The sequence below is a fragment of the Chionomys nivalis genome, chromosome 12, assembly GCF_950005125.1.
Source record: "Chionomys nivalis chromosome 12, mChiNiv1.1, whole genome shotgun sequence".
In the NCBI taxonomy this organism is placed as follows: domain Eukaryota; kingdom Metazoa; phylum Chordata; class Mammalia; order Rodentia; family Cricetidae; genus Chionomys; species Chionomys nivalis.
Window position 1 is genome coordinate 45,932,092 of NC_080097.1, and position 22,196 is coordinate 45,954,287.

The 22,196-nt window shown below is 45.3% G+C and overlaps 1 protein-coding gene across 1 annotated transcript in view; it reads right to left on the reverse strand.

Moving 5' to 3' along the window:
* Ebf2 (EBF transcription factor 2) overlaps positions 1-22,196 on the reverse strand; it is a 194,769-nt gene that overhangs the window by 36,211 nt on the left and 136,362 nt on the right. Inside the window, exons 7-10 of the mRNA XM_057785942.1 lie at positions 20,478-20,559; positions 4,883-5,000; positions 3,098-3,228; positions 2,290-2,416 (exon numbers count right to left, since the gene is read on the reverse strand). Of these exons, the coding sequence (XP_057641925.1) occupies positions 2,290-2,416; positions 3,098-3,228; positions 4,883-5,000; positions 20,478-20,559 (458 nt within the window). The remainder of the gene's footprint in view (positions 1-2,289; positions 2,417-3,097; positions 3,229-4,882; positions 5,001-20,477; positions 20,560-22,196) is intronic.

A 22,196-nucleotide genomic window follows, 5' to 3' on the forward strand; every position in this document is an offset into this window, starting at 1 on the left:
GAACATATCAGCAAACCAATAACAATACATGGCACAATCACATCTTAGTAAAGCAGGAAGAGAAAGCTTGCTAACACTGACACTTAGTCATACCACATAGCCATGGCTTTGCAGGTTTCTCTTCAGCTAGGTGCTATGCTTGTTTCCAAGAAGCAATACATAGTTTCCAAGAAACTATACATTTTCAGTTGAAAAACTACTGCATTCAAATGTCCCTGTATCCTTCCCTACTCTAGGAAGTCGGTCTAGATTTTCCCCCAAGTTAGTCCCCCCTGATAGATATTCCAACAACCCTTTTTGCTATTACGTATCTGCTGAGGCTTAAGCTAATTATTGGGATCTAGGATATGCATCTTCTCTTCTAGAAGGCATAGGATGCTAAAGTATGCTGATGTTACTGGTTTTGTATCTTGAACGTAATTTCAAACATATATTTATGCAATGACTATACAGAGTTAGAGGTTGAGAGATTTGGCATCATTTGTCAAGGTAAGTTTTGGCAATTATAAATGCTGGTAGGAGCAAAAGCCCCAGATTTCAGGGGAAGTCTGCAAATGCGTGTGCGTGCGCGCACGCTCACACACACATCCCATCTGGCTCTAAGTGTCTAAAGTCCCATGAGAGCTGAGATCATTCCCAACTTCAGTAGAGAGTGGAAGGCTGGCTGCAAAGTACCTGTTAGAATATTCACCTGCATCTTCCAAGTCTAAACTCCTCATCTACTCCCAGGGGAACTTGGACAAAACACAGGAGATGCCAAGTATAAGTTAAGTGTCCTGGAGTTGGAACCTTCTTCACTAGACCTCAGGGACAATCCATACTTCCAGGCTTCTCCTCTCCCAGTTTCTCCTTCTCAGCTCCTCTTCACTGTTCTCAGCTCTCCCTGTTGGAATCCAAGGAGCCTTCTCCAGCTTGCTTCCACCGTGGAACAATGGATTCACAATAGATTCCTCCCATTCATGGTAACACCCATCCCTGCAGTTCCTACTCTTGTCTAGATACTCCTTAGCTTGACATCTTCCACACTCCCCACATCCTGCCTGCCTTCCTGCCTTCCTCATTCCCCATTGCTCCCCACCCCAGGGACTTTATTCTAATTCTCTGGCATTCTTGCTCCTGCTCAGCGGCACTGGGCTCTTTTTCATTTCTGGCTCATCATCTTGCTGTGTTCTTTGCCAGGCACACCCCATCACTCCAACAGAGTCATGGACTTCCAGGGACAGTACCAGGAACCACCAGGGACCTGCCAGCTCTTTGGGGCTTTGGAGTAATGGGAAAGCAATATGAATTTATCACAGAGGAGGGCAGAGGTGCATTTCTGTGGGTTGTCCCTTCCTGTGATACTGTTCTGAGCTCAATGTCCCTTCTTCAGAGAGCCTCCCGCTGAACCGCCTGAGGCTCCCATTCTCCTACCCTTATTTACACCTGACTGAAACCACACCATGTATGGCCTTTACCATCTGCCTTGGGCCCTAGAAAGTTCCCTTCAACAAAGACTCTTTACTTCCCTCACTTCAGTATTCCATAGCTAGAGTTACATCATCCCACAAAAGGCACTGATGAATGAGTGACCCGTACCCCAGTGGGAGCTATAGTAATAACTTTTCTTTTTCATTACTTGCTGGCCACACTGAGCCCAGGTGGATGTTCTGAATCCCATGATACCAGCGCACACCGAGCTCTCTTCCCGCAACTCACAAGTTTTCCATCTTGAACTTAGAAAGTCTCCGCCTGTGCTGGACAACCGTTTCCTCCACAAGTTCCTAAACCTCCAGACATGGAAGGACCAGGGTCCTATGTGTCCCCTGTACTCCTCACCCAGAGAAAACAGCCATTCAACTGATTTATTTGGCGTCGACAACCCAAAGGGGATGCTCAGTGAAAATTGGATGGTTGGGTGGATTTTGCTTTTGTAGAGTTTTGAAATACTTTGTACCACACTGCTAGGCCACGTTCTTGAATCATGGTCAAGAGAACTCATAGCCAACAACTTGGATTATGCTTATGCGATTGCTCATACAAAAGGCTGCCCCAGCATGGCTGTAAAGAGGTCAGTTTCTAAGGGTGGGTTCCCCATGTGAGCTGCCATGGTCGTGAAGCAGACCATACAGAAGCTTCACGGGTAAAGTTCAAATTCAGAATTGAACCTGCATATCCCCATTTGATGTCTGTCCATCTTCCTGCAGTCCCAGAAAGATGTAGACTAACTGGGCTGATTATAGAGATCCTGGTAACTGGAGCAAAGAGGACCTAGGAACCAGCTGCCTTAGAAATCATTTTCTCTCTTACCTGTGTAAATGAACCTGCCTGGGGCTCCTTTGCAGAACTGTTTGGATTTGTAAGACAGTGTCACCTCCACAACTCCAGGGATGTGCCGGGGAGGGGTCTGCACCCTGATGGCGTGGGGGGTTATAAGCTGAGAAGTGAAGAGACGAGGAAAGACAGTCACTAGACAAACCACCACAGAGGCCACTGCTGATGGCCATTGCCAAGCCCAACTCAGCACCCATACTTCTCTTTTAGTAATGTGCTTAGTTTATTTCCCTGATTATAAATTGTAAGTCAAACATATCCAATTTAGAACATTTGGAATTTACAGAACTGTGCAAAGAAATCTAAAATTATATAATGCAGAGACAACCAATATTAAGATCTGGTGTGTTGCCCAGACATTTCAATGGCTGTGTGTCACAGAATTCATTAGATTATACATATCCACTGATACTCTGACTTCTTACCACTCAGCTTCATAGCATAAACATGTTCGTCTCTGGTATCAGTAGAAATTTTCCAAAACATAATTTTCATTGGTGGAAAAACTACCCTAACATTTTTTCCTCCATCACCCTCCAATGATCCAATATTTAGACTCTAATTTTTCTCCATCTTATATAATACTGCAATGGATATTTATCACCTAAAGGAATTCATTCCCCAAATGTTATGCTTTCCATGTCTTGATGCCATGGGGGTCTTCTCATAGTAGGTACAGAGGTCTGAGTCTTCATGGGGCTGCTGCTCTGGGAATTTCTAGTTCCTCCAGCCCCAAAGCACCATGGAGCCAAGGAAATCATGCAAGCAAATGGCTTTGGCCTACCTCACTCCATACAAGCATGGTACCAAACACAACTTGGAGACCATCAAAGAAGTTGTCCCCAATGATGATGACCATGGCTCCTCCTGTGGTCCAGCCTTCACTTGGGCTGATGGCTTTGATGCAGGGTGTAGCTAGAAAGACGAGAAGGAACAGAATCAGTTCTGTGTCCTCTGCTGGTGATGTCTGGAGTTTGGAAAAGGTGCTGTCCTGGAAAACTGGTGGTCATTCCAAGAAGTTCAAGTTGAGCTGTGTTGCTTTGCCGTCCTCCCCTAATTGGATGTTGGTTTTAACCAGGCCATTAAAGCTTAATGAGTTGGCCATTATGTATGAAAGACCGAAACACTTAGCTAATTGTGCAAAGGGTGTTTTTGAAACGCTGTTGTTTTTGCCCACGTTTTTATACACTGAACACTCTAGAAAAGTGTAAATCCCTTTTCTCTCCCCACCTCGTCTACCCTACAATGTTAAGATTTACAAGGCTTGTTAACATGCCGGCGAGAGGAGGAGGAAACAGGATCTATGGAGGTTGAAGGGTTTGCTCAACCCCACCTAGAGACAACCTCTAGTCACTTTCCCAACTCGGTGGAACCGACTTTCCTCCCTTCCCGCCCATGTTCAAGGCCCCTGGACTTTGCATCCCAACAGGAACCCAATACGGTGTTCTGGCCATAACTAAAGTCAATCCATCACTCCATTTCCCAAGATGACAGGGTCAGAGGTGGAGGAGAACTTTGGCAGGGCTCCAAAAACATGAGCCCCCTTTGAACGGCCAGTCAATCACATCCAATCAGTCAAAGGCAACTCGAGGGGCTCAGAGCTCTGAACTCTAGGATTTTCTTCTTCCCTTTCAGTGCCCACTGTGGGAGAATTAACACCACTCCAAATTCTTTACCGATTCAATCATTTTCTTTCAGTTCATTAATTCCTGTTTAAAATGATATAAGATACATTCTAAGGGCTGAGCTGGGAAGAGGGCTGGTGGGTAACATATAGGAGAGCATCAACATTAAAATCATAGCGAGATTTGACTCTCGTCTACATTGTGAGGTCTTCTAATACCGGTAAGTTTGTGGGGGAGGTAGAAAAGGGGAGCAAGTGAGATGGAAACTCACTCAGCCTTGTCGGTTTGTTCATGGATAGACTTTAATTTTTTGGACAACTTGAAATTTAACAGTTACCAGTATTTCTAATTAGTTTAATGCACTTGGAAAACTACCCAGAGCCGCCCATGATTTCTTCTTGTCCAAGCAAACAAAAATCAATTAGTGTCAGTTTCACTCTGCACATTGTTTTGTTTTGCCCACAATCTGTTTAAGGGCACATCTGACACTTATTCATACGCGTCTGGCACGAAGCTGTTCCTGTTTAACTAAGATGTCATAGGCCTGCGATTGCCTGAAATACCAGCCTCGCTGAAAGAAAAACACAAGTTGGAGGAGAAGAGGCGGAGAGGCACAGGAACCTGAGTCCTGGCTGAGAGTCGAGGGGAGCCGACTACCAGTACTTATGGCAGCGCTGGAGGCAATGTGGCTCAGGTGGTAGAGGGCTTATTTAGCACGCAAGAGGTCCCGTGTTCGATCCCCAGGACTGCATATACTGAGTGTGGTGGTGGACACCTGCAATCCCAGCACTGGGGAAATGGAGGTAGGAAGAACAGGAGTTCGAGGCCATTTCTTAGCTAGACTGTGAGTTCGAGACGAGCCTGGGCTAGAAGCTTTGTCTATAAACCAACAAACAGCAGGAACAAGTACCGGACACTTTATCTGCCTTGGCTCCCAGTCCTACCTTCTGACGGGTCAAGCCTTCTTGCTCTCCTTCCGTGCTTGGAGTTGTTATGTACAAACATGTTGTCAGACACAGCCAGCACATGCCCGTCCACATTCACTGTTGTTGACAACACGACCTGCATTTAGAGCAACAAGGGGAGAGCTTGGTCAGGTTCACACCAGGCTGTCAAGGTACCGGGAACCCTCATGGAAGGCTTCTTCTGCAAGGCAAGTGGGAGACAGGACGGCATTTTGGAGTGGAACCAGAGGCAGTCCTTGGCCCACGGGTTTCCCTTTTTGTGTCTTTGAGTGCAAACTCTGTCCACGTCATGACAAGGGACATGTGTGTTGGTCCCAGAAACCTCACCACCAGCAGGCCTGTCCTGCAGCCGCAGTCACAGGTGCAGAAAGGGCAATGCAAGAACTAAGACAGCACCTCCATCAGGAAGCTCACGTCTCCAAGCATGGAAACAGGGATCCTGTACCTCAGATATGGTCCCTGGAACACTGGCTGATCAGTTGTCTGCCTCTGTGCATGAGCAAACTGTGATGAAGATCCTGAGAGAAGATCGGGTTCCCCAGACGCAGGATGGGAGCTACAGGAGATTTCGTGTCTCACTGGAGGAAAGGGGAGGGGTGGGTGCACAGCGAGGAAGAGCAAGAACATAGAGTGGAAACTGAATCGAAATCCCAGGCCCCTTCTCCTAATGTAACCCGTGGACAAATCACTGGACCTTCAGGGAAATCTCAGTTTTTCTTATCTAGGAAACATAACTAATGCTATCGGCCTTGCGGGCCTGAGGGAGATAAGATGAGATGGTGCCTATAGAGCATTCGGCACAATGTGAAGTGAAGGCCAAGTGATGGTGATTCGTGTCCATTGCCTCACTCCTGCCTCCTCCTATCCAGTTGCTAAGACAGACAACATTGTCCAGTGCAGTTCCACCATGGTCTAAACCCTGGAGAAGGTTCCAGAAAGGAAGACGTCAGCACTAATCACCATAGTAACTGTTCTCAGAGGTCTTATGTGCAAACTGCAGAATAGTAGCTAACACACATGACAGGCCAGGCACAAATGTCATGGAATTGAATGCTATTCTACATATGCTGCTGGTCGGATTGTGAAAGGGGTCCAGAGTCACAAGTGAGCAGAGAGAGGCAGAAAATGGCTTGACTGGCCACACCTACCACCCTTGAACTTGACCCAGCAAGAAGAGTGTCCCAGATGGAATGCTCCTTCTCAACCCATGTAGTTATGCACAGCAGGCTTTCTGCAGCGCTTTGGAGAAAGACACTTATTACATACATGCTCGTGAATATGTATAGATCTTTCCAGGAAGGGCGCTGAATAATCTAACGAGCTGCGGTTCAGAACGACTCTTTCTGCCCATGGCCCCAATGTAATCTCTTGCTATCCTACCTGTAATTGTTGTACCACGCCTTCCTAACTTATTAAACAAAAGAGGAGGGTGAAAGAACTTGACCTTGTTTGCATCTTCATATGAAATAATTCACTGTTACTTAAAAACACTTCTTATTATGAAGAATTTCAGGCCAATGAAACGACAGAAGAGCATAAAGAAATTTGAGAGCCCATCATCCAACTTCCAAGCCTATTTAAATGCTGGTCTTCTTATCTAGCCTATGGCCACCTCCCCATTCAGCTTTAAGAGATTCTATGACACCTACGGATTTGAGAGTGCCAAGGTAAAATTTCACTGCATAATCCATTTCCTTCTCATGTGTAGAATATTTTATCCCTGCAGAAAATGATTTCATATCGCTTCCCAGTCAGGTATAATCCCAAGCAATAATCTTCTCTCATTTTGTTTTCTTCTGCTTTGCAGAGAATTTCAGGGGTGTGCATGTGTGTGTGTGTGTGTTCCTTTGTATGTGAATGCATATGCCGGCCAGAGGTCAACCTTGGGTGGCATTTCTCAATTGATAGCTACCTTGGCTTTGGTCTTTCACTGGTCTGGCACTCGGCAGTTAGACTAGGCTGGCTCAACAGCCACCCTAAGCATCTTCCTTGTCACCACCTTCTCACCTCCGGGATTATAAGCACATGCTACTCCATGTAGCTTCTTTAAAACAGGTCTTCAAACTCAGGTCCTTGTGCCTGCATGGCAAGCATTTTATTGGCTGAGCTATCAGGCAACTGCATGGCATCTTTTAACATTTTATAAAACATATAATTTAATAGGGTTAAAAGAACCCCAGGACCTATGGCACCACAAGTCACTTCAGGGAGCCTTATTCTGAGGGTTTGATGTAGCTTATATGAAAATTTTACGTGGATGTTGTAAAGAGGGGGCCACTTGTTTGACCCTACTGCCCAGAACTGAAATAATCATAAACTGTATTAATTAAATCACTGCTTGGCCCACTGGCTCTAACTTCTTATTGGCTAACTCTTACATATTAATTTAACCCATTTATATTCATCTGTGTATCTCCACGTGGCTGTGGCTTACCAACTAAAGTTCCTGTGTCTGTCTTGGGCGGGACTACATGGCATCTCTCTAACTCTTCCTCCTTTCTCCCAGCATTCAGTTTAGTTTTCCCCGCCTAGCTCTGTTCCCCTATAGCTCTGCTATAAACCCAAAGCAGTTCCTTTATTAACCAATGATATTCACAGTATGCAGAGGAGAATCCCACATCACATGGATGTCAATGAGTTTCAATCATTCAACTCAACGGATAATCACCGCGCTCCAACTACATATCAGGAGTCATGACAGGCCCTGGGGACTCAGAGAACAAACTTAAAGGAAGCTCAGTTGTCATTCAGAAAATTATCGCCCGTATGATTGCTCACAATTCAGGGAAGTAGCCTGTCTAGCCTTAGGTCTGTTTCCAATTGTGTCTGTGTTAACATGTGAACGTCTGAGAAGAGTCCTTCTCGAGAGTTCATATCCAGTGGTGGCGACCGCAAAACAGGCATCCGTCACTCTTGGCCAAGTGCATCAGGCTTGAGAGCTTTTCAGATTTCGGTGAGCACAAGGCCATGCCTCAGTCAAAGGAAGAAACGGACCTCGTTGTCACAGGATTAGGGACTGTGGGGGCTAAAGAATGTCGCCTATGTTCATGCTATCTCTGAAAAGAGTTGAAGTGGGGGGAGAGGCAACAGGCAGCCATGTGTGCAAAATATGTCTTCAAATGTAAAACAAAAATGAAAGAGAGAGCTTCAGGCATTACTCCTTACTAACCTAGCCTAAGAGCAACAAGGGGAACCTTAGACCCCCCCAAAGGATGACACGCTGTGAGGACCGGTCACTCAGGAGGAGCTCGATTCATTCCACAAGCCTGTCACCCCGTCCATCGACACTCCTTGAGCATCCCTGCCACAAAATGCGCTTTTCCCTGGCCAGCGTCATTTTTGGGTGGAGTGGGACTCAGTTCCAAGTGAACATTTCCCAAATGATACACCCTGGCGGCTCACATGCGCTTCATTATTTTCTATTAACAATGGAAATAAATTTTAATCTTTTGCTGGCTAGTGCTGGCCTCTCGTGACAGCAAGGGAATTAACCTGAATTATTTCAGTGTCTGCAAAATTTATTACAAGATTTTAAATTATGTCCAAATGTATGTGCCTCTGTGTGTGCGCATGCGCGTGCACACGCACAAATATGTGTGCATGTGGGTGTGTGCGTGTCTGGCAAGTTCTATTTTTTATATTAAAATATCTTAGGCTGTGAGGTACCTAGGGAAGTTTGCCAATTAAGCTAAATTTGCAAAAATTAGTGGGTTTGATTCACAAATTCCACCACATGAAATCAGACGTGAGTTGTTGCTCCTACCTGTGGAGACCTGTGCTTACACACTAGCCTTTACACCATTCTCCCTACTTCTAAAAGAATAAACTACATAATGGACAGGAAGATCCACTTGGTTCAGTCAAGGCTTCGGGTTTAACTTCCTTCTCTGCTCTCTGATGGATGATGACAAGGCCGATATTATTCTAGTCCAAGGAGTACGGAGCTCGACATGTTTCAAGGCTTGAAGGAAGTAGAACGTGCGTATTCCCACATCATCTCACTCCCAGGCCTTCCCCTTCCACAAGCCAACTCCTTTCCCCTAGTGAGTATTTCCTGGGTCATGGAGGCTGACCCTTTCCATCTGGAATCAATCAGTCAAGCCCTGACAACTTCCTGAAACACCTCTCTCCATTTCCTGTCCCTCCCCCTCCTCGCTTTCCCCCTGGTTTGCTTCACTCCTCAAACCTGCCGGCCGCCGCAGCTTAATGTTAGAGGGTCAGACGAAGCCAGACTCCAAAACACTACACGAGGACACCTTTGACCTTCAAAAATCTTTACATCTTAGCTAAACAAATCAAGGTCAACATTTCTTACCATTACCTTGTTAACTATTTGTATGCGTCTCTACCACCGACTCCTCTGGCCGTGTAACCACCAAACCACTTGTTATTCTGAGACCATCAACCCATCTGCGTTGAAAACAGCACTTTCAGTCTGGATAAAACGTGCCATTTGGAGGTCCCTCAAAGCCAAAGTCACCAGCCATCTAACAACCATATGGACCAAGATTCCTTACAATGGGGCTCCTATACCTCATCCGTGTCTCTTGTCACCTAAACGTGACATCTCATCTTTTCGGAGGCTATTGCTCTCCTGGCACTGGCGTTCAGCTGGCACAGCCCGAAAGAACACCAATTAGGAATACAGATGTCCATAATTTGTGAGGGATAGACCCCGGTGTTTGCTGCTCATACTGGTGACAAGTTCCATTTATTTCTCTCTGTTGATGTGTCTGTATTTCAGCCCAAAGCACTCAAATCTGCACAAGCCGTTGTAGATGGTGGCCCTCCTCAGCCCAGGCATGTCAATCCAACAAGCCAACAGCACACAATTCAGTCATCTCAAGATACCCCCGAGCCAAAGTTCTAAGAATGCGAAGGTGAGGTTAATTGAAATCGCTCACAACGTAAGAGAAAGTGGTCTTTCACTTCTGGTATTCTTTGTTTAATTTTGATTGCCACCTCTAATCGCTGGTGAGCCAGCTCAGGAAACATAGATCTAGCAGATATTGTTGGATCTCACTTAAAAAAAAAACTTATTTATTTCTGTTTGTGTGTTGCCTGCATGTATGTGTATGCACTACGTGAGTGTTGGGTGCCCACAGAGGCTGTCATGTCCCTTCAGACTGGAGTTACAGATACTTGTGAGCTGCCAGGTGGGTGCTAGGAACAGAATGCTGGTCCTCTGCAAAGCAGCCAGTGCCAGGAGAGCAATAGCCTCCGAAAAGATGAGATGTCACGTTTAGGTGACTAGAGACACGGATGAGGTATAGGAGCCCCATTGTAAGGAATCTTGGTCCATGTGGTTGTTAGATTGCTGGTGACTTTGGCTTTGAGGGACCTCCAAATGGCACGTTTTTCCAGACTGAAAGTGCTGTTTTCTTACCTACTGAGCTGTCTCTGCACCCCACTTTTTTTTCCTAAGACAAGGTCTAAGTCATCCTGTCCATCTTGGAACTCACTATGTAGACCAGACTGGTCACGAATTAACAGCTATTTGCTGCTCCCGCCTCCACGTGGCTCGATTTTAAGTCACTGAATGATAAAGCAGTGTTAGCACAGAGAGACACCAGTTAAGATACTGGTACGGTCCCTTAAAGAGTACAAGGACAAGTGTTAGAATATATTCCATAAGTATAGGAACGGTTTCTTACAAAGTACATGAAAACTGATTGCCTTTTTCAAATTCTATTTTTCTTTTTATAACCCTCAGATACCCCCTGTTTCCCACCCTAATAATTTATACCAAGCAGAAGCTGAGTTAAAAATTGCTCTTTCCAGCTCATAAAAGGCCACTGTGGGAGTGACCCTTAGATGACCACACCCGTTGATCTGCTTACACAGTTAATTTTCCAGTAGAGAAGTGGTTTCCTTAGTATCAGAATCACACCCTAAACAGACCTATCCCCACCCTTGGTTATTTTCACACCTTACACCACACTGGCTCCATTTCTCCTTCTCAAAGTGCCGATGTATGATTTTGTTGGTTAACATCAAGTTAGAGAGATGGCCTAGTCCTTTCCCGTCACCCTTGCTCACCTCGCACCCAGCTGCTCCTCCAGTGTGCGAGAATAATAAAGAAGGCGAAGTCAGGAAGAAAAATGGGTGGGAAGACTAAGTGATTTGCTCTTTGAAACAGACAACAATCCCATTGTAGTCGGGAGAGAGTAATGACTCTGGTTAGAAGCCTGCGCCCCCACCCCCATCTTTAGAATGCTTCCCCTAAAATCACACCAGATTCTACCATTAGCCAGGCACGGACTCCTGCCATTTCTGTGAGGGTCACACACCTCTCAGCTCAATGTGGGGCCTCAGCAATACAGTCACAGGAGGCATTTATAGCTCGCTCACTGCCGAGGCCTCTCTGATACCCATACCTAGGGACATGCGTACATGCTGCGAAATAAAACGGTCTCAAAAATTCCCGTCGCTCTGCCAAGTATGGGGAGTGTGGCGGGGGGAGCCTTTATGACATTTTACATCTGGAAATGGAATTTGATTCGTGATGTGCTTTTCCCTTATTACTGTTCGGTTGCTCGACGTGTTATTTCAGCTTTCCCAAAGCACAACTGTATGTGGGGATTTTATATTCCACCTGTGGAAGGAGTAGAGAGACATGGAGACCGTTAAAGTGAAAAGGCACCAGGGCAGACTCTGGGCCATGGTCGACAGCCTAGCTGGGAGTCCGCAGTGTAAGAAAAAAAAATACGCATTGTGTTTTTAATATGCCGGCCTAGTTCCCATAACTGACTAGGAGAATTCAATGAGACCGTCCTGCCTGAGCCCTTGTTAATGTTGCCTGGCCTAACAACAATCTAGCTACCATAATTTGTTTCTCCATTCTACCTTATTTTTTAAAACATGTATTTTCAAACCAGATTTCAAGCCCAGATTCTTTTTTGCTGGCTGGGCTCTGGGGTCCCCCAAATTACCTTTAAATGCCTATCCCGCAAGCTTAGACCTTTTTTTCATTTTAAAAAAATTTTTTAAGTATTCCCAAGATTCTTAGAAAGAGGCTTTATTTTACATTCTCTACAGGTAAAGTTTCTGTTCCGTGAAGTATTAAGCTCCAAACAGGAGAACACAAAACTAGTTGCCATAGAGACAGAAAAGAAGGATTCTGGGATTGTTCACACCAAGAGTTGCAGCACTAATGACAAGATACTTCATGACTGACCAGACAGTGCTGTGTTTCAACTAACTATTGAGGGTGTTATTTTATGGATATAAGTGTTTGCCTACATATATGTATGTGTGCCGTATGTATGCGGCGGCCATCAAGTTTGTATTAAGTTTCCCAGGCTCTAAATGCTTCAAGGAGCCTACATGGAGGATGGAGCAGCATAAACAAAAGACATTGCCAGTGACAGTCTCTGTGCAGTAATGTTTTCATGAAGAATTCTAAAATGTGAGTTACTCAAGTTGTGGTGACTGAGACAATCCACTCTTGTACATATGTGTGCATGCACCCAGGCTTTTGGGGAACGATGAGTTCATATGGTGTCAGGGGACAACTATGGGCCCCTTTTGCTTTTTGAGGCAGAGTCTCTCGTTGGTCTGGACACCACGTAGGCTAGTTAACTAGCAGTGAGCTTCTAGCGACCCACTTGCCTCTGCCTCCCATGTCACCACTGATGGCGTTAGCAGTGTGCCTAGCTTTTGATGGAACTCTTGGAGTGGGATGCAGGTCCTTATTACTTGCAAGACAAGCTCTTGACTAGCTGAACTCTCTCCCTGGAACTACTCTGACTTCACAGCAAAACAAAACAAAAGCTCGGAGTCAACATCGATAGAGTCTTCTGCACGAGAGGCTTCCGCTGGCGTGGTTTGACAGACACGACTCCAGAACAGAACTTGTATTTATTTTTACCTCGTCACATATTTTACTTATTTTTTTAAGCTTACTAGAAATGTTTTAGGTCAGGCTTTCTTTAAAAAAAAAAATCCAGTTGGCTATGTAGAGAACTAAAGAGGCAGAACTTTTTTTAGCCAGCGTTTCAGGAGGTCCCTAGAGAGCCTATTCTCCATTCATCTGCTGCACGGTTCTCAACTCCCTTCTCCTCAAAGGCCAGAGACACTTGCTATGCCACCTACCTCACGCCCTTCCATCAGCCCCACTGCTTTTCCCATCGAAACTGAACCCCAAGAAGGATGTCATAGTCAAGGGCAGTATTTTACTAGCAAAAGTTTTGGGAGACCCGGGGGAGCCATACAGTAACATTTGATGCAGTTCTGTGTCTGACTCCACAATTCTCTCCCACCACACTCTCCCCTGAAGGGCTTCATGAGTCACCTGCTGTCCATCAGAAATCAGAAGCCCACAGTCTCCTCATAGGCCATTTTAAAAAGCCATGCACTCCTGTTGCAGAACCAAGAAAGCTGTGGTCTGTGTTCCAGGAATTTCTGTATCTCACTGTACTAGAATGGGCACTAGGGTAAGGTTTTGTGCCCAAATTTGCATCCTCTAAGACACTGGAGCATTTAGAATTTGTTCTCACCTGTCTGAAGTCTGGCATCCCCGTTCCTAAAAGTTATTTATGCGACTATCCATTTGGACACCTGTCCCCTTTCTCCCCTCGAAAAGCTCAAAAGTCTCAGAAGCGTGAGTTAGTCCACCGTGGCATCGCTCCTATACCTGACCTCGTTGAGATACTGAACGTCAAGAGGTGGGGACACGAAGGCTGCTCCAGCCGAGCAAAGCTTGAAGGAGACACAGCATCTCTCAAAAAAAGCATTACATAGCGGGAAAACCCCTCAGCCCCTCAGAGGTTTCCCCCCAACGCCAGAGAGAAAACTGCTGTGCCTGGGACTATCTGACTTGCTTTATGACCAGATCATGGGCTCAGCTGCTGATCAGAGGGGCCCCCAAGTCAAGTGGTTTTCATTATGTGTTTAGAACTGCAGCCTGGTAGCACAGTGAGTTTCAAATGGGATGGGTTGTGAGATCTCGCAGCAGCTGGAGCAGCTCTCAGACCAAGAGCCTTGCACTGAAGAAACCTGCGGGCAGCTGGGGCCGTATTAAATTCGTGCCATTTGGAGTTAATTTAAACTCTCCTTTCCTTCTTCAACGGGTGTGAGAGAAACATTCAACATTTTTTTATTTAAGGAAAATAGATGGTAGTGCCATTAAAAAGTTTTATATAAGAGCCAGGGGTTAAAAAAAAATCATAAGGGATTGTTGGATAGCTGTTGGCCCTGCTCCAAGACATGAGTAGCCATGGCCTTTGCTCCTGCTTCGTTCAGTCAAACGGACTAATGGTGAACACCCAGCTGTGTAGACGAGGTGTGTTTGTCAGAGAAACTAATTTCTCCATCATTCTTACGTGGTGGAGGCACGCTGCAATAGGAACAGGGGGACCATCGCATTATCCAGCTACACCATGGCTGTCAGTCAGTCCTTACACAGACGGATCTGTCTGTCTGAGGTTCCGCTCTCCCCAGCACCATCTATTTCTCACTTCAAAGTCTGACAGGCCTGCTCTATCTAGGAAAGCTCTCCCAAAGCATCGACCCACCCCCAATGCCCCTGTAAACACCCTCAAGATCTCTACCTCACCTTGTATGAATAGATGCAATCCAAGAACCAGCTCAGCTCCTACACCTTTCCCCACCAAGCCCATAAATAACTTTTCTTATACTAGAAACTTATGTGTTACACCGTAAGTTACATCTTCCATCTGCCTCCTGCCCCACGTTTCCTTTTTCTTTTTTTCCCGAGACAGGATTTCTGCTGTGTAGACCAGGCTGTCCTCGAACTCACAAAGATCCACCTGCCCCTGCCTCCTGAGAGCTGGGATTAAAGGTTTGCACCACTACCATGTGGCTACATCTTATCTCTTAAGGTCAGGGAGGATATGGCTTCTGGATGGTTCTCTGTCTAACATAATGATACAGATTAATGTGTAATGAAATGCTAAAATGTAGATCAAAATATAATGTATGAAGTGTCTGAAGTGTAAGCATAATATAAAAGATTGCAGGATGCCTATCAACCCCAGGATAGGTGATTATACTGACAAGACAAACTTAACTAAAACATTGTGTTCTACATAAGAAAAAAAAAAGATACAAATTAAAATGGACATGGACCAGAGTCTTTGCTGAGTTTACAAAGTTCAGAAACACACACACTGGGTAAAATATTGATTTTTGTCATTACAGTTCATTTATCTCATTAAAAGTCCACAGGAACTAAAAACAAATCATTTTGTGGAACTTAAAGGGACTGAAATGGGAGATAATTTTAATGCATCTGGAATCTCTCTCTTTATGCTATTATTCAACCTACTATGAGCCCACCCTACACTTTGATTTGAAGGTAAGACACATATCAAAGAGACCAACACCAGAAGAGCTTAACGGAGAAGCTGGTATTGCCCCTAGGATGGAACACTCCAACCCTCTATAGTAATGGGTACCCAATCTTGAGTGACAGATCTGCAGTTATTGTAGGTAAGCTCTGCAAACTGACGAACACCCTCGCTTACTATTGTCACAGTCACTGACCAGACAGCTGAGCTCCCACAGACACCACCAAAACAACTGCACCATGCAGGGCCCCTTCCCTGTAAGACCACAGAGGAGCAGACCCGGGCTTTGGGAACCACTCGTTCACTCTACTGCCTGTAGCACAGCGAAAGCGGAGATGGCTGTATTTGAATTGTCTGAGCTAGGACTTCCACACCTGCCTGGGACTGTTAGGAGCACACAGACTGCTCTCTGTGATATTTGTGAATGAATAACTAATTTAACGAGGGCACATAGGTTTCACTATGACCTGGAACAGACACAGCCTTTCTATAGTGATGGAGACTTAGCAGCAAGCAGCCCAAAATTGTTATCAGCTTTCAACCTTGCTTTAGAATACGAGTGTGGGAAACAGCAATGTGCCTGACTTCCTTTTCCCAGCTTGACTTTCCTCTGGGGTTAATAACTGCCTATTGTCTATCCACGGCAGAGAAATAAGAAATAGGGCTTATTCTGGCTTAGCTTACACTGGACTTTGGTGGTCTTCTTTTCTTTGGGGAATCCCTGGAAATTCTAAGTTTTGTCTTCTCCACCTTTTCTTTGTCTCTTAAGAATCCAGTGAATAACGGTGTGTTGAGCCCTACATAGCGCCTAATGTGTACAGGAAAGAAGTAAAAGATCGCCAAACCATACAAACTACATTCAAACAGCATCTGTTGGAGGGACAGATACTAGTTTTTGGAAATTGTAACAATGGTCAGAGTAGTGGAGAACGGTGCTTGTGCCAAGGAACTCATAACCCTGGGGAGTCAGAAAATGCCCCAAGAAGATGACACACACGTCTGGTCCTGAGAGATGAGGAGTCAACAGTTAGAAGGCAGTGACAGGTTTTTAGACAGAGAAGCGAGCATGCGAGACGATGGCGAGACGATGGCGAGACGGACAGGGAAGCAGGGGGTGTGCATGTGAACAGAGAACGGCAGAGCTTCCTGAGGTGAGGGAAGTGGAGGCTTTGTCTGAGGATGCTGAGGAGTGGTGTCTTAACAGCCCTTCAGATCTGGGTTTTCTGTTTCAGTAGTGACCATGCAGTATTTTCATAGGTTACTGGTTGATCAATTTTCATTGGAGCTAAGAGGGGGTTAGACTAGGAAAGGGTAGAGGGACCCATCCCATGATAGAGAAATGGGTTTGCCAGACAGGAGAAGGGGTGATACTTTACCAATAAAAGGGGAGGAATGAATCAGGGGTAAATGCTGAGCTTTGTTTGAACATACACTCATTAGTCATGGAAAGGAAGAAGCCCAGGAGGATGAATAAAGCTTTATCTGTAGATCCAAAGAGGATGCAGTCTGGGGATGTGGAGCCAGAAGTCACCTGGAAACAGATGGCATTTATCCCAAGAGAATAGCTGGGAGACTGGGGCAGGCCTTGTGTGGACAGAGTGTTGTAATCAGGGGCTAATTTACACTGAAGATGCTGTGTGGTACTAGATGAATATTATTTGTTTAGACCAGGAGCCGGTGGAACCCTGGGACCTCTTCTAAGGAACCTCTGAAATACCAAGAACTTTAAGCAAATGTAGTTGCATGTCGGCACAAAGGCTACAGCCTTTACCAGATTCTCAAAGGTACGGGAGACAAGAAAGGGTTAAGACCCATATATTCCCACAGATGATTGTCATCAGTTAATGGCATATCCTACGGTATTTAAGATTTGAACAGAGCTGAAGAAAAGATGGGGTCGATCATAGAAATACGTTTCATATATTGATCTAGTCTTAGTCAATGGTTTGCGGAGGAAGGGGAGTGAAGATTCTATGATCTACCCATGATGAGAAGGGAGAAAGTATTTAGGTAGTCTGTGGTTTAGTTAGAAATGTTTGTGTTCTGTTCAAATATACACAAAAGCATTTTCCAATCATATGTGTGTCTGATCATCAGCAAAAGTTACTTTGCTGTGAGGCAAAGGCCCACCACCCTTGTCAATTTGTATGATACATGTAATCCAGTCCCTTCTCTGGAGATCACTAGCCCACTACCACTCTGCTAGTATCTCTGGCTTTGTGTCACCTCTGAAATCTGATCTGGTCTTCTTAGTTGACCTTGAAAGCACCTAGGCAAGCCTTTCTTGGTAAAAACCTCCCCCACATAGAAAAGCTGTTATAACCGTTGTTTCCTTCATAAAACCTGAGTAGAGTCCAAAACCCCCAGGTCACACATCTAATGATGTCCCAGTACCCAGGTACACAATGAATTCTTGTAATACAATAATAATAATTTTTTTAAAAAGACCTCAAAAATGAGCAAAAAACTTTAGTGGGCATCTTCCAAAGGAGATAAACAAGCAGGTGGTTACACGGAAAGGTGTTGGCCATCACCTTCTTCTGTCATGAGGGACTGACAGATTAAAACAGCAAGAAGACACCACCCAGGGCTGAGTCATCTTAAAAATAAACCAGGGGTCTGGACAGATGGTTCAGGAGTTCAGAGCACAGGCTACTCTCGCCGAGGACCAAGCTGAGTTCCCAGCGCCCACGCTGGGTGGCTCCCAGATGCCGGTTACTCCTGCTCCAGGGGATCCAACAAGCTCTTCTGGCCTCGGCAAGCACTCCACTTAACATTTGTACACATACAATTATGAGTAAAAATAAATCTTTTAAAAAGAAGTAAAACCATGAGGAATTAGAGAAACTGGTGTCTTCACACATGACTGGTAGGAATCCAAACTGGTGCAGTCACTGTGAAAAAGAATTTGGCAGTTTCTCAACAAGTTAAAGATAGAGTTACCCTGTGATCCAGAAATGCTGCTCCTAACTCTGTCCCAAGAGAGCTGAAGACATATGTTCCAAAAACAACTCAATATCACAGAAACATTAAAGGCATAAAACACAAATGTCAGTTAACTAAATAATGGGTAAGCAAAATGCTATCCACACGGACAATGGAATAGTATTGAGCTATCAAAAAGAAGGAGGCATTGCTACCTTGCAGACCTTGAAAACACTATGCTATGTAAATGACGACTGAAATATTCAGAGACTTGATTCACATGAAATTTCCAGGACAAACCCATACCAAAGGCAAAACATAAACAAGAAGTTGCAGGTAACTGAGAGGAAATGGGAATTAGGAAGCATGAGGTAATTTGCGAAGTGACGAGAATGTTCTGGAATCAATCATGATAGTCACTGATAATCACATGACAATCACAACATCGCCATGTATTAATATTTGGATCCCTGGGTAAGTAAATTTCCATTGTGTGGGACCTTCCTGCAGATTCCCAAGAAGGCTGACTGCGTTTCTATTTGTCTTCTTATGAACGAGCAGAAGATCCTGAGTGAAGAAGTGGAGAACCGCACCTATTTAAAGGGAGCTTGATAACAGCCTTAATGCTATAATTAGAGTTCGAGGCCAGCCTGGTCTACAAGAGCTAGTTCCAGGACAGGAACCAAAAGCTACAGAGAAACCCTGTCTTGAAAAAAAACAAACAAACAAAAAAAAAATGCTATAATTACAACCAAGAAGGTGTTGGTCGTAGCAGGAACATGGATAACCCTGCTGTGGTTTGTAAGACTGTCAATGCAAGACTGTTTTTCAAAAGCAGTTTGCACTGGCCTCGTGAATGTCCATCATGCCTACCAGTCCTTTCTATTCTCTGTTTTCTTTCCTTTTCTTTCTCTCCTCCCTCCCTCCCTCTCTCCCTCCCTCCCTCCCTCCCTTCCTTTTCCTCTTGTTTGTTTTCTTCTCTTTTCAGTACTGGGGGTTGAACCCAGAGCTCCCCAAGGCAGGCAAACACTCTATCCCTGGGCACACCCTGATCCCTGTTAGTTCTTCATTGGTTCTGTTCCTAAGCATCCTTTTGAGATTTGGCTTCACCATAGACATTCTCCAAAAGACAGACAGGAACAGACACATGACTCCTGGGGTCCAGTACAGAAGAAAATGATTATCCATCCCAAGGCCACCGCAAAATACAAACTCAGCAGCTTAGACACTTGGACACCCATGACCTAGGAGGTCTGTGACCAATCCTCCTGGTTCTGACATCTTTCTAGGAGCAAAGTCAAGATGCCTCATCTTCTAGAACCTTCCCTCACTTGAGGAATGAAGTTAGTCCTTTTTTCACCTTGTTGAGTCTTGCACTTCAATGCCATGGGTTAACACATTTTTCATTCGCTAATGGGCAACAGAGTTCCAGATACTCGGGTCAGGCATGGATGGCAGAAGAATATTTGTTGAGCTAAGGGCAGTCCTTCCGATCCTCAGGAAGGGAACCTAGTACTCACTCCCAACTCCAACCCAACCCTTCACCCTAGCTCTGTTTATTAGCTGTCCCCACAGCACATCAATGGCAGGGGTGATGAAATCGGTGACAGATTTCACCGTCAGGCAGCTGGGTCACTGTCCCCTGGGTCTTGTTGTCATGGTACGGTCTTAAAGTGACCATGGCTGCTTGGATCACTACCTTCCAAAAGGCTAAGAGACCACAGAGTACTTAACTGGTGGAAAAGAAAGACCAGGCCGGCTGGGGTGGGGGTGGGGGTTAGCAGGACCGTGGCTTGCAGAAAACACACAGGGAAGCAGCTTTGAAAACTCCCAAGGTGGCTGAGTATCAAGAACATGGCCCCTGCTGCGGGCAGCTGTGAGTGCAAGGGGCAGCCTGAGGGCTGAGAAGCAAATCTCCATCCCCGGCTGGTGCCTCTCCCATGAGGCAGTGCCAGGAGAGAGAGAGAGAGAGAGAGAGAGAGAGAGAGAGAGAGAGAGAGAGAGAGAGAGAGAGAGGGAGGGGAGGGGAGGGGAGGGGGAGGGGAGGGGAGGGGAGGGGAGGGGAGGGGAGGAGAGGAGAGGAGAGGAGAGGAGAGGAGAGGAGAGGAGAGGAGAGGAGAGGAGAGGAGAGGAGAGGAGAGGAGAGGAGAGGAGAGGAGAGAGAACCTAAACACTACAAAATGAAAAAGGCCTCCGTCCTGGTAGAGGGGTTATCATCAATGCTATCTTTTGTATGGCGGGCGCTAACAGTGTGGGATGGATTTGAGCAAGAAGAGTGGGAGCAGGAGAGAAAAACCAGGGTGACTTATTTAATAGGTGTGATCCTCGGGGCCCCTTACCTGGAACCGTCTCATGTCCCTTGGGTTTCCTGCTGTTTTCAAACAATTCTGATTGCACTTCAGGAAAAATTTTAAAAAGAATCTGTGAAGAGAAAGCAATGTGTTACTTTTTTTCCCCAGTAAACATATTTTAACGAGAGACACTATCTGTGTTCTATTAGATTTGATTTGAGAAAAAAAAATAGGCGATTGTGTTTCAGGTCTGGGGAATTTCAAGCAGCCGTGCCTGGGAGAGGAACACTGCTGACCCTCTGCAATTTGCAAATTTGGATGTTTTCAATGGCGAGCTCCGAGCCCCCTCTCCATCACGGTAGGGGATTGTTAAGCGGTTCACAATCTGGGCTCCAGTCTGAACACCCACCCGCCTGAAATCTGCACAGCCTTCGGTCTGCCAAAGAGGGCTCCGAATGCAGCAGTGACCCCTACTGTCCAGAAAGTATTGCTCCCAGGTTGAAAAGGACAGGGTACAGCCCAGAACCCAGGACTCCTCGGGTTCCTGCCTTCCACTGGCCACACAATACCTTCATGCTCACATCTAAAGGTGGTCTCAGAGCTTCCCACAACATGTGCAAAAATCATAAAACAGCATATAATTATCTAGTGCTCAAGTCCGCTGGGCAAGGATACCCCAGGCATTTATGATTAATAGCAAATAGGAGGGACCTCTTGGTCCCTCTCGAGACAATACAGAGAAACACAAATCATGATCTGTGCTTATTGTTTGTAAGACATGATTTTTCTTTTTGAAGCCCATGTCCCCTTAAATTATCTGTGTCCTTTCAAAACTGGGCATCTCAAATCTAATAGTCTCGCCAGCCGAGGAAAATGACAGAAGGAGCCTTTGCAGCAATCCTCCCCCCTTCTTATTTAAAATTTTGTTTCAAAATACAGTAAGTTTTTCATTTATTTCACTTGCAGAGTCCTTTTCCTTAAAAAAAAAAAAAATCCAGCTTTTGCAGTGTTGAAGTCCCAGGTGAGCTAGGCCTATTTCCCTTTCTGTTACTATGACAACGAAATTTTACCGCAGTCCCAAGGTCCCTTCAGAACTCTCGCATCTACGCCTTGAATTAGAACTTTAAAGGAGAAGATATACATTTTCCCCAGGATTTACCAACAAAAACAAGTAGAAATCAACCAGTCTTAGGAAAATTCTATTTTAAAAGCCCTGGTTGGTGAGATGATCTCGACATGACCTTCTGCTTGTTTTTGGTTTTTTTGTTTTTAAACAACAACCACACAAAAGAATTTGAAAGCACTCCAATTAACTGTATGTTTCACTAAAAAAATAAACCAATGAGAAGATGCCAGTAAGCAGTAATGGACAGAGGGGAAGAATTGGTCTGTCTTGTTTCTGAGTTTGTTTGCTGAAAAACATTTGACAGCAGTCTCTCTCCAGCCCTATCTATGAATAAGGTTGGGTGCAAATTTGGAAATGGCAGCTAAATATTTTTCCATTATTTAGCATCTGGTTTGGGTTTGTCTCTGGGGCCATCTTGTACGGGGGTATGTGGGAGGTCAGGCTTTTGGTGACATGGAGGTATGGGGGGGGGGTCTTGATCAAAATTCTCCAAAAGGATCAGGGCAAAGCAATCCGTGTGCAAGCACCGTGCACATCGTGGCACACTCATAACCTGCCCCAGCTTTCAAAAGTGCAGGGAATGCCTGCCTGTGCTAACTTGGGTGGGCTGAGAAGGACAGCTTTCGTTGCAGTCAGGACCG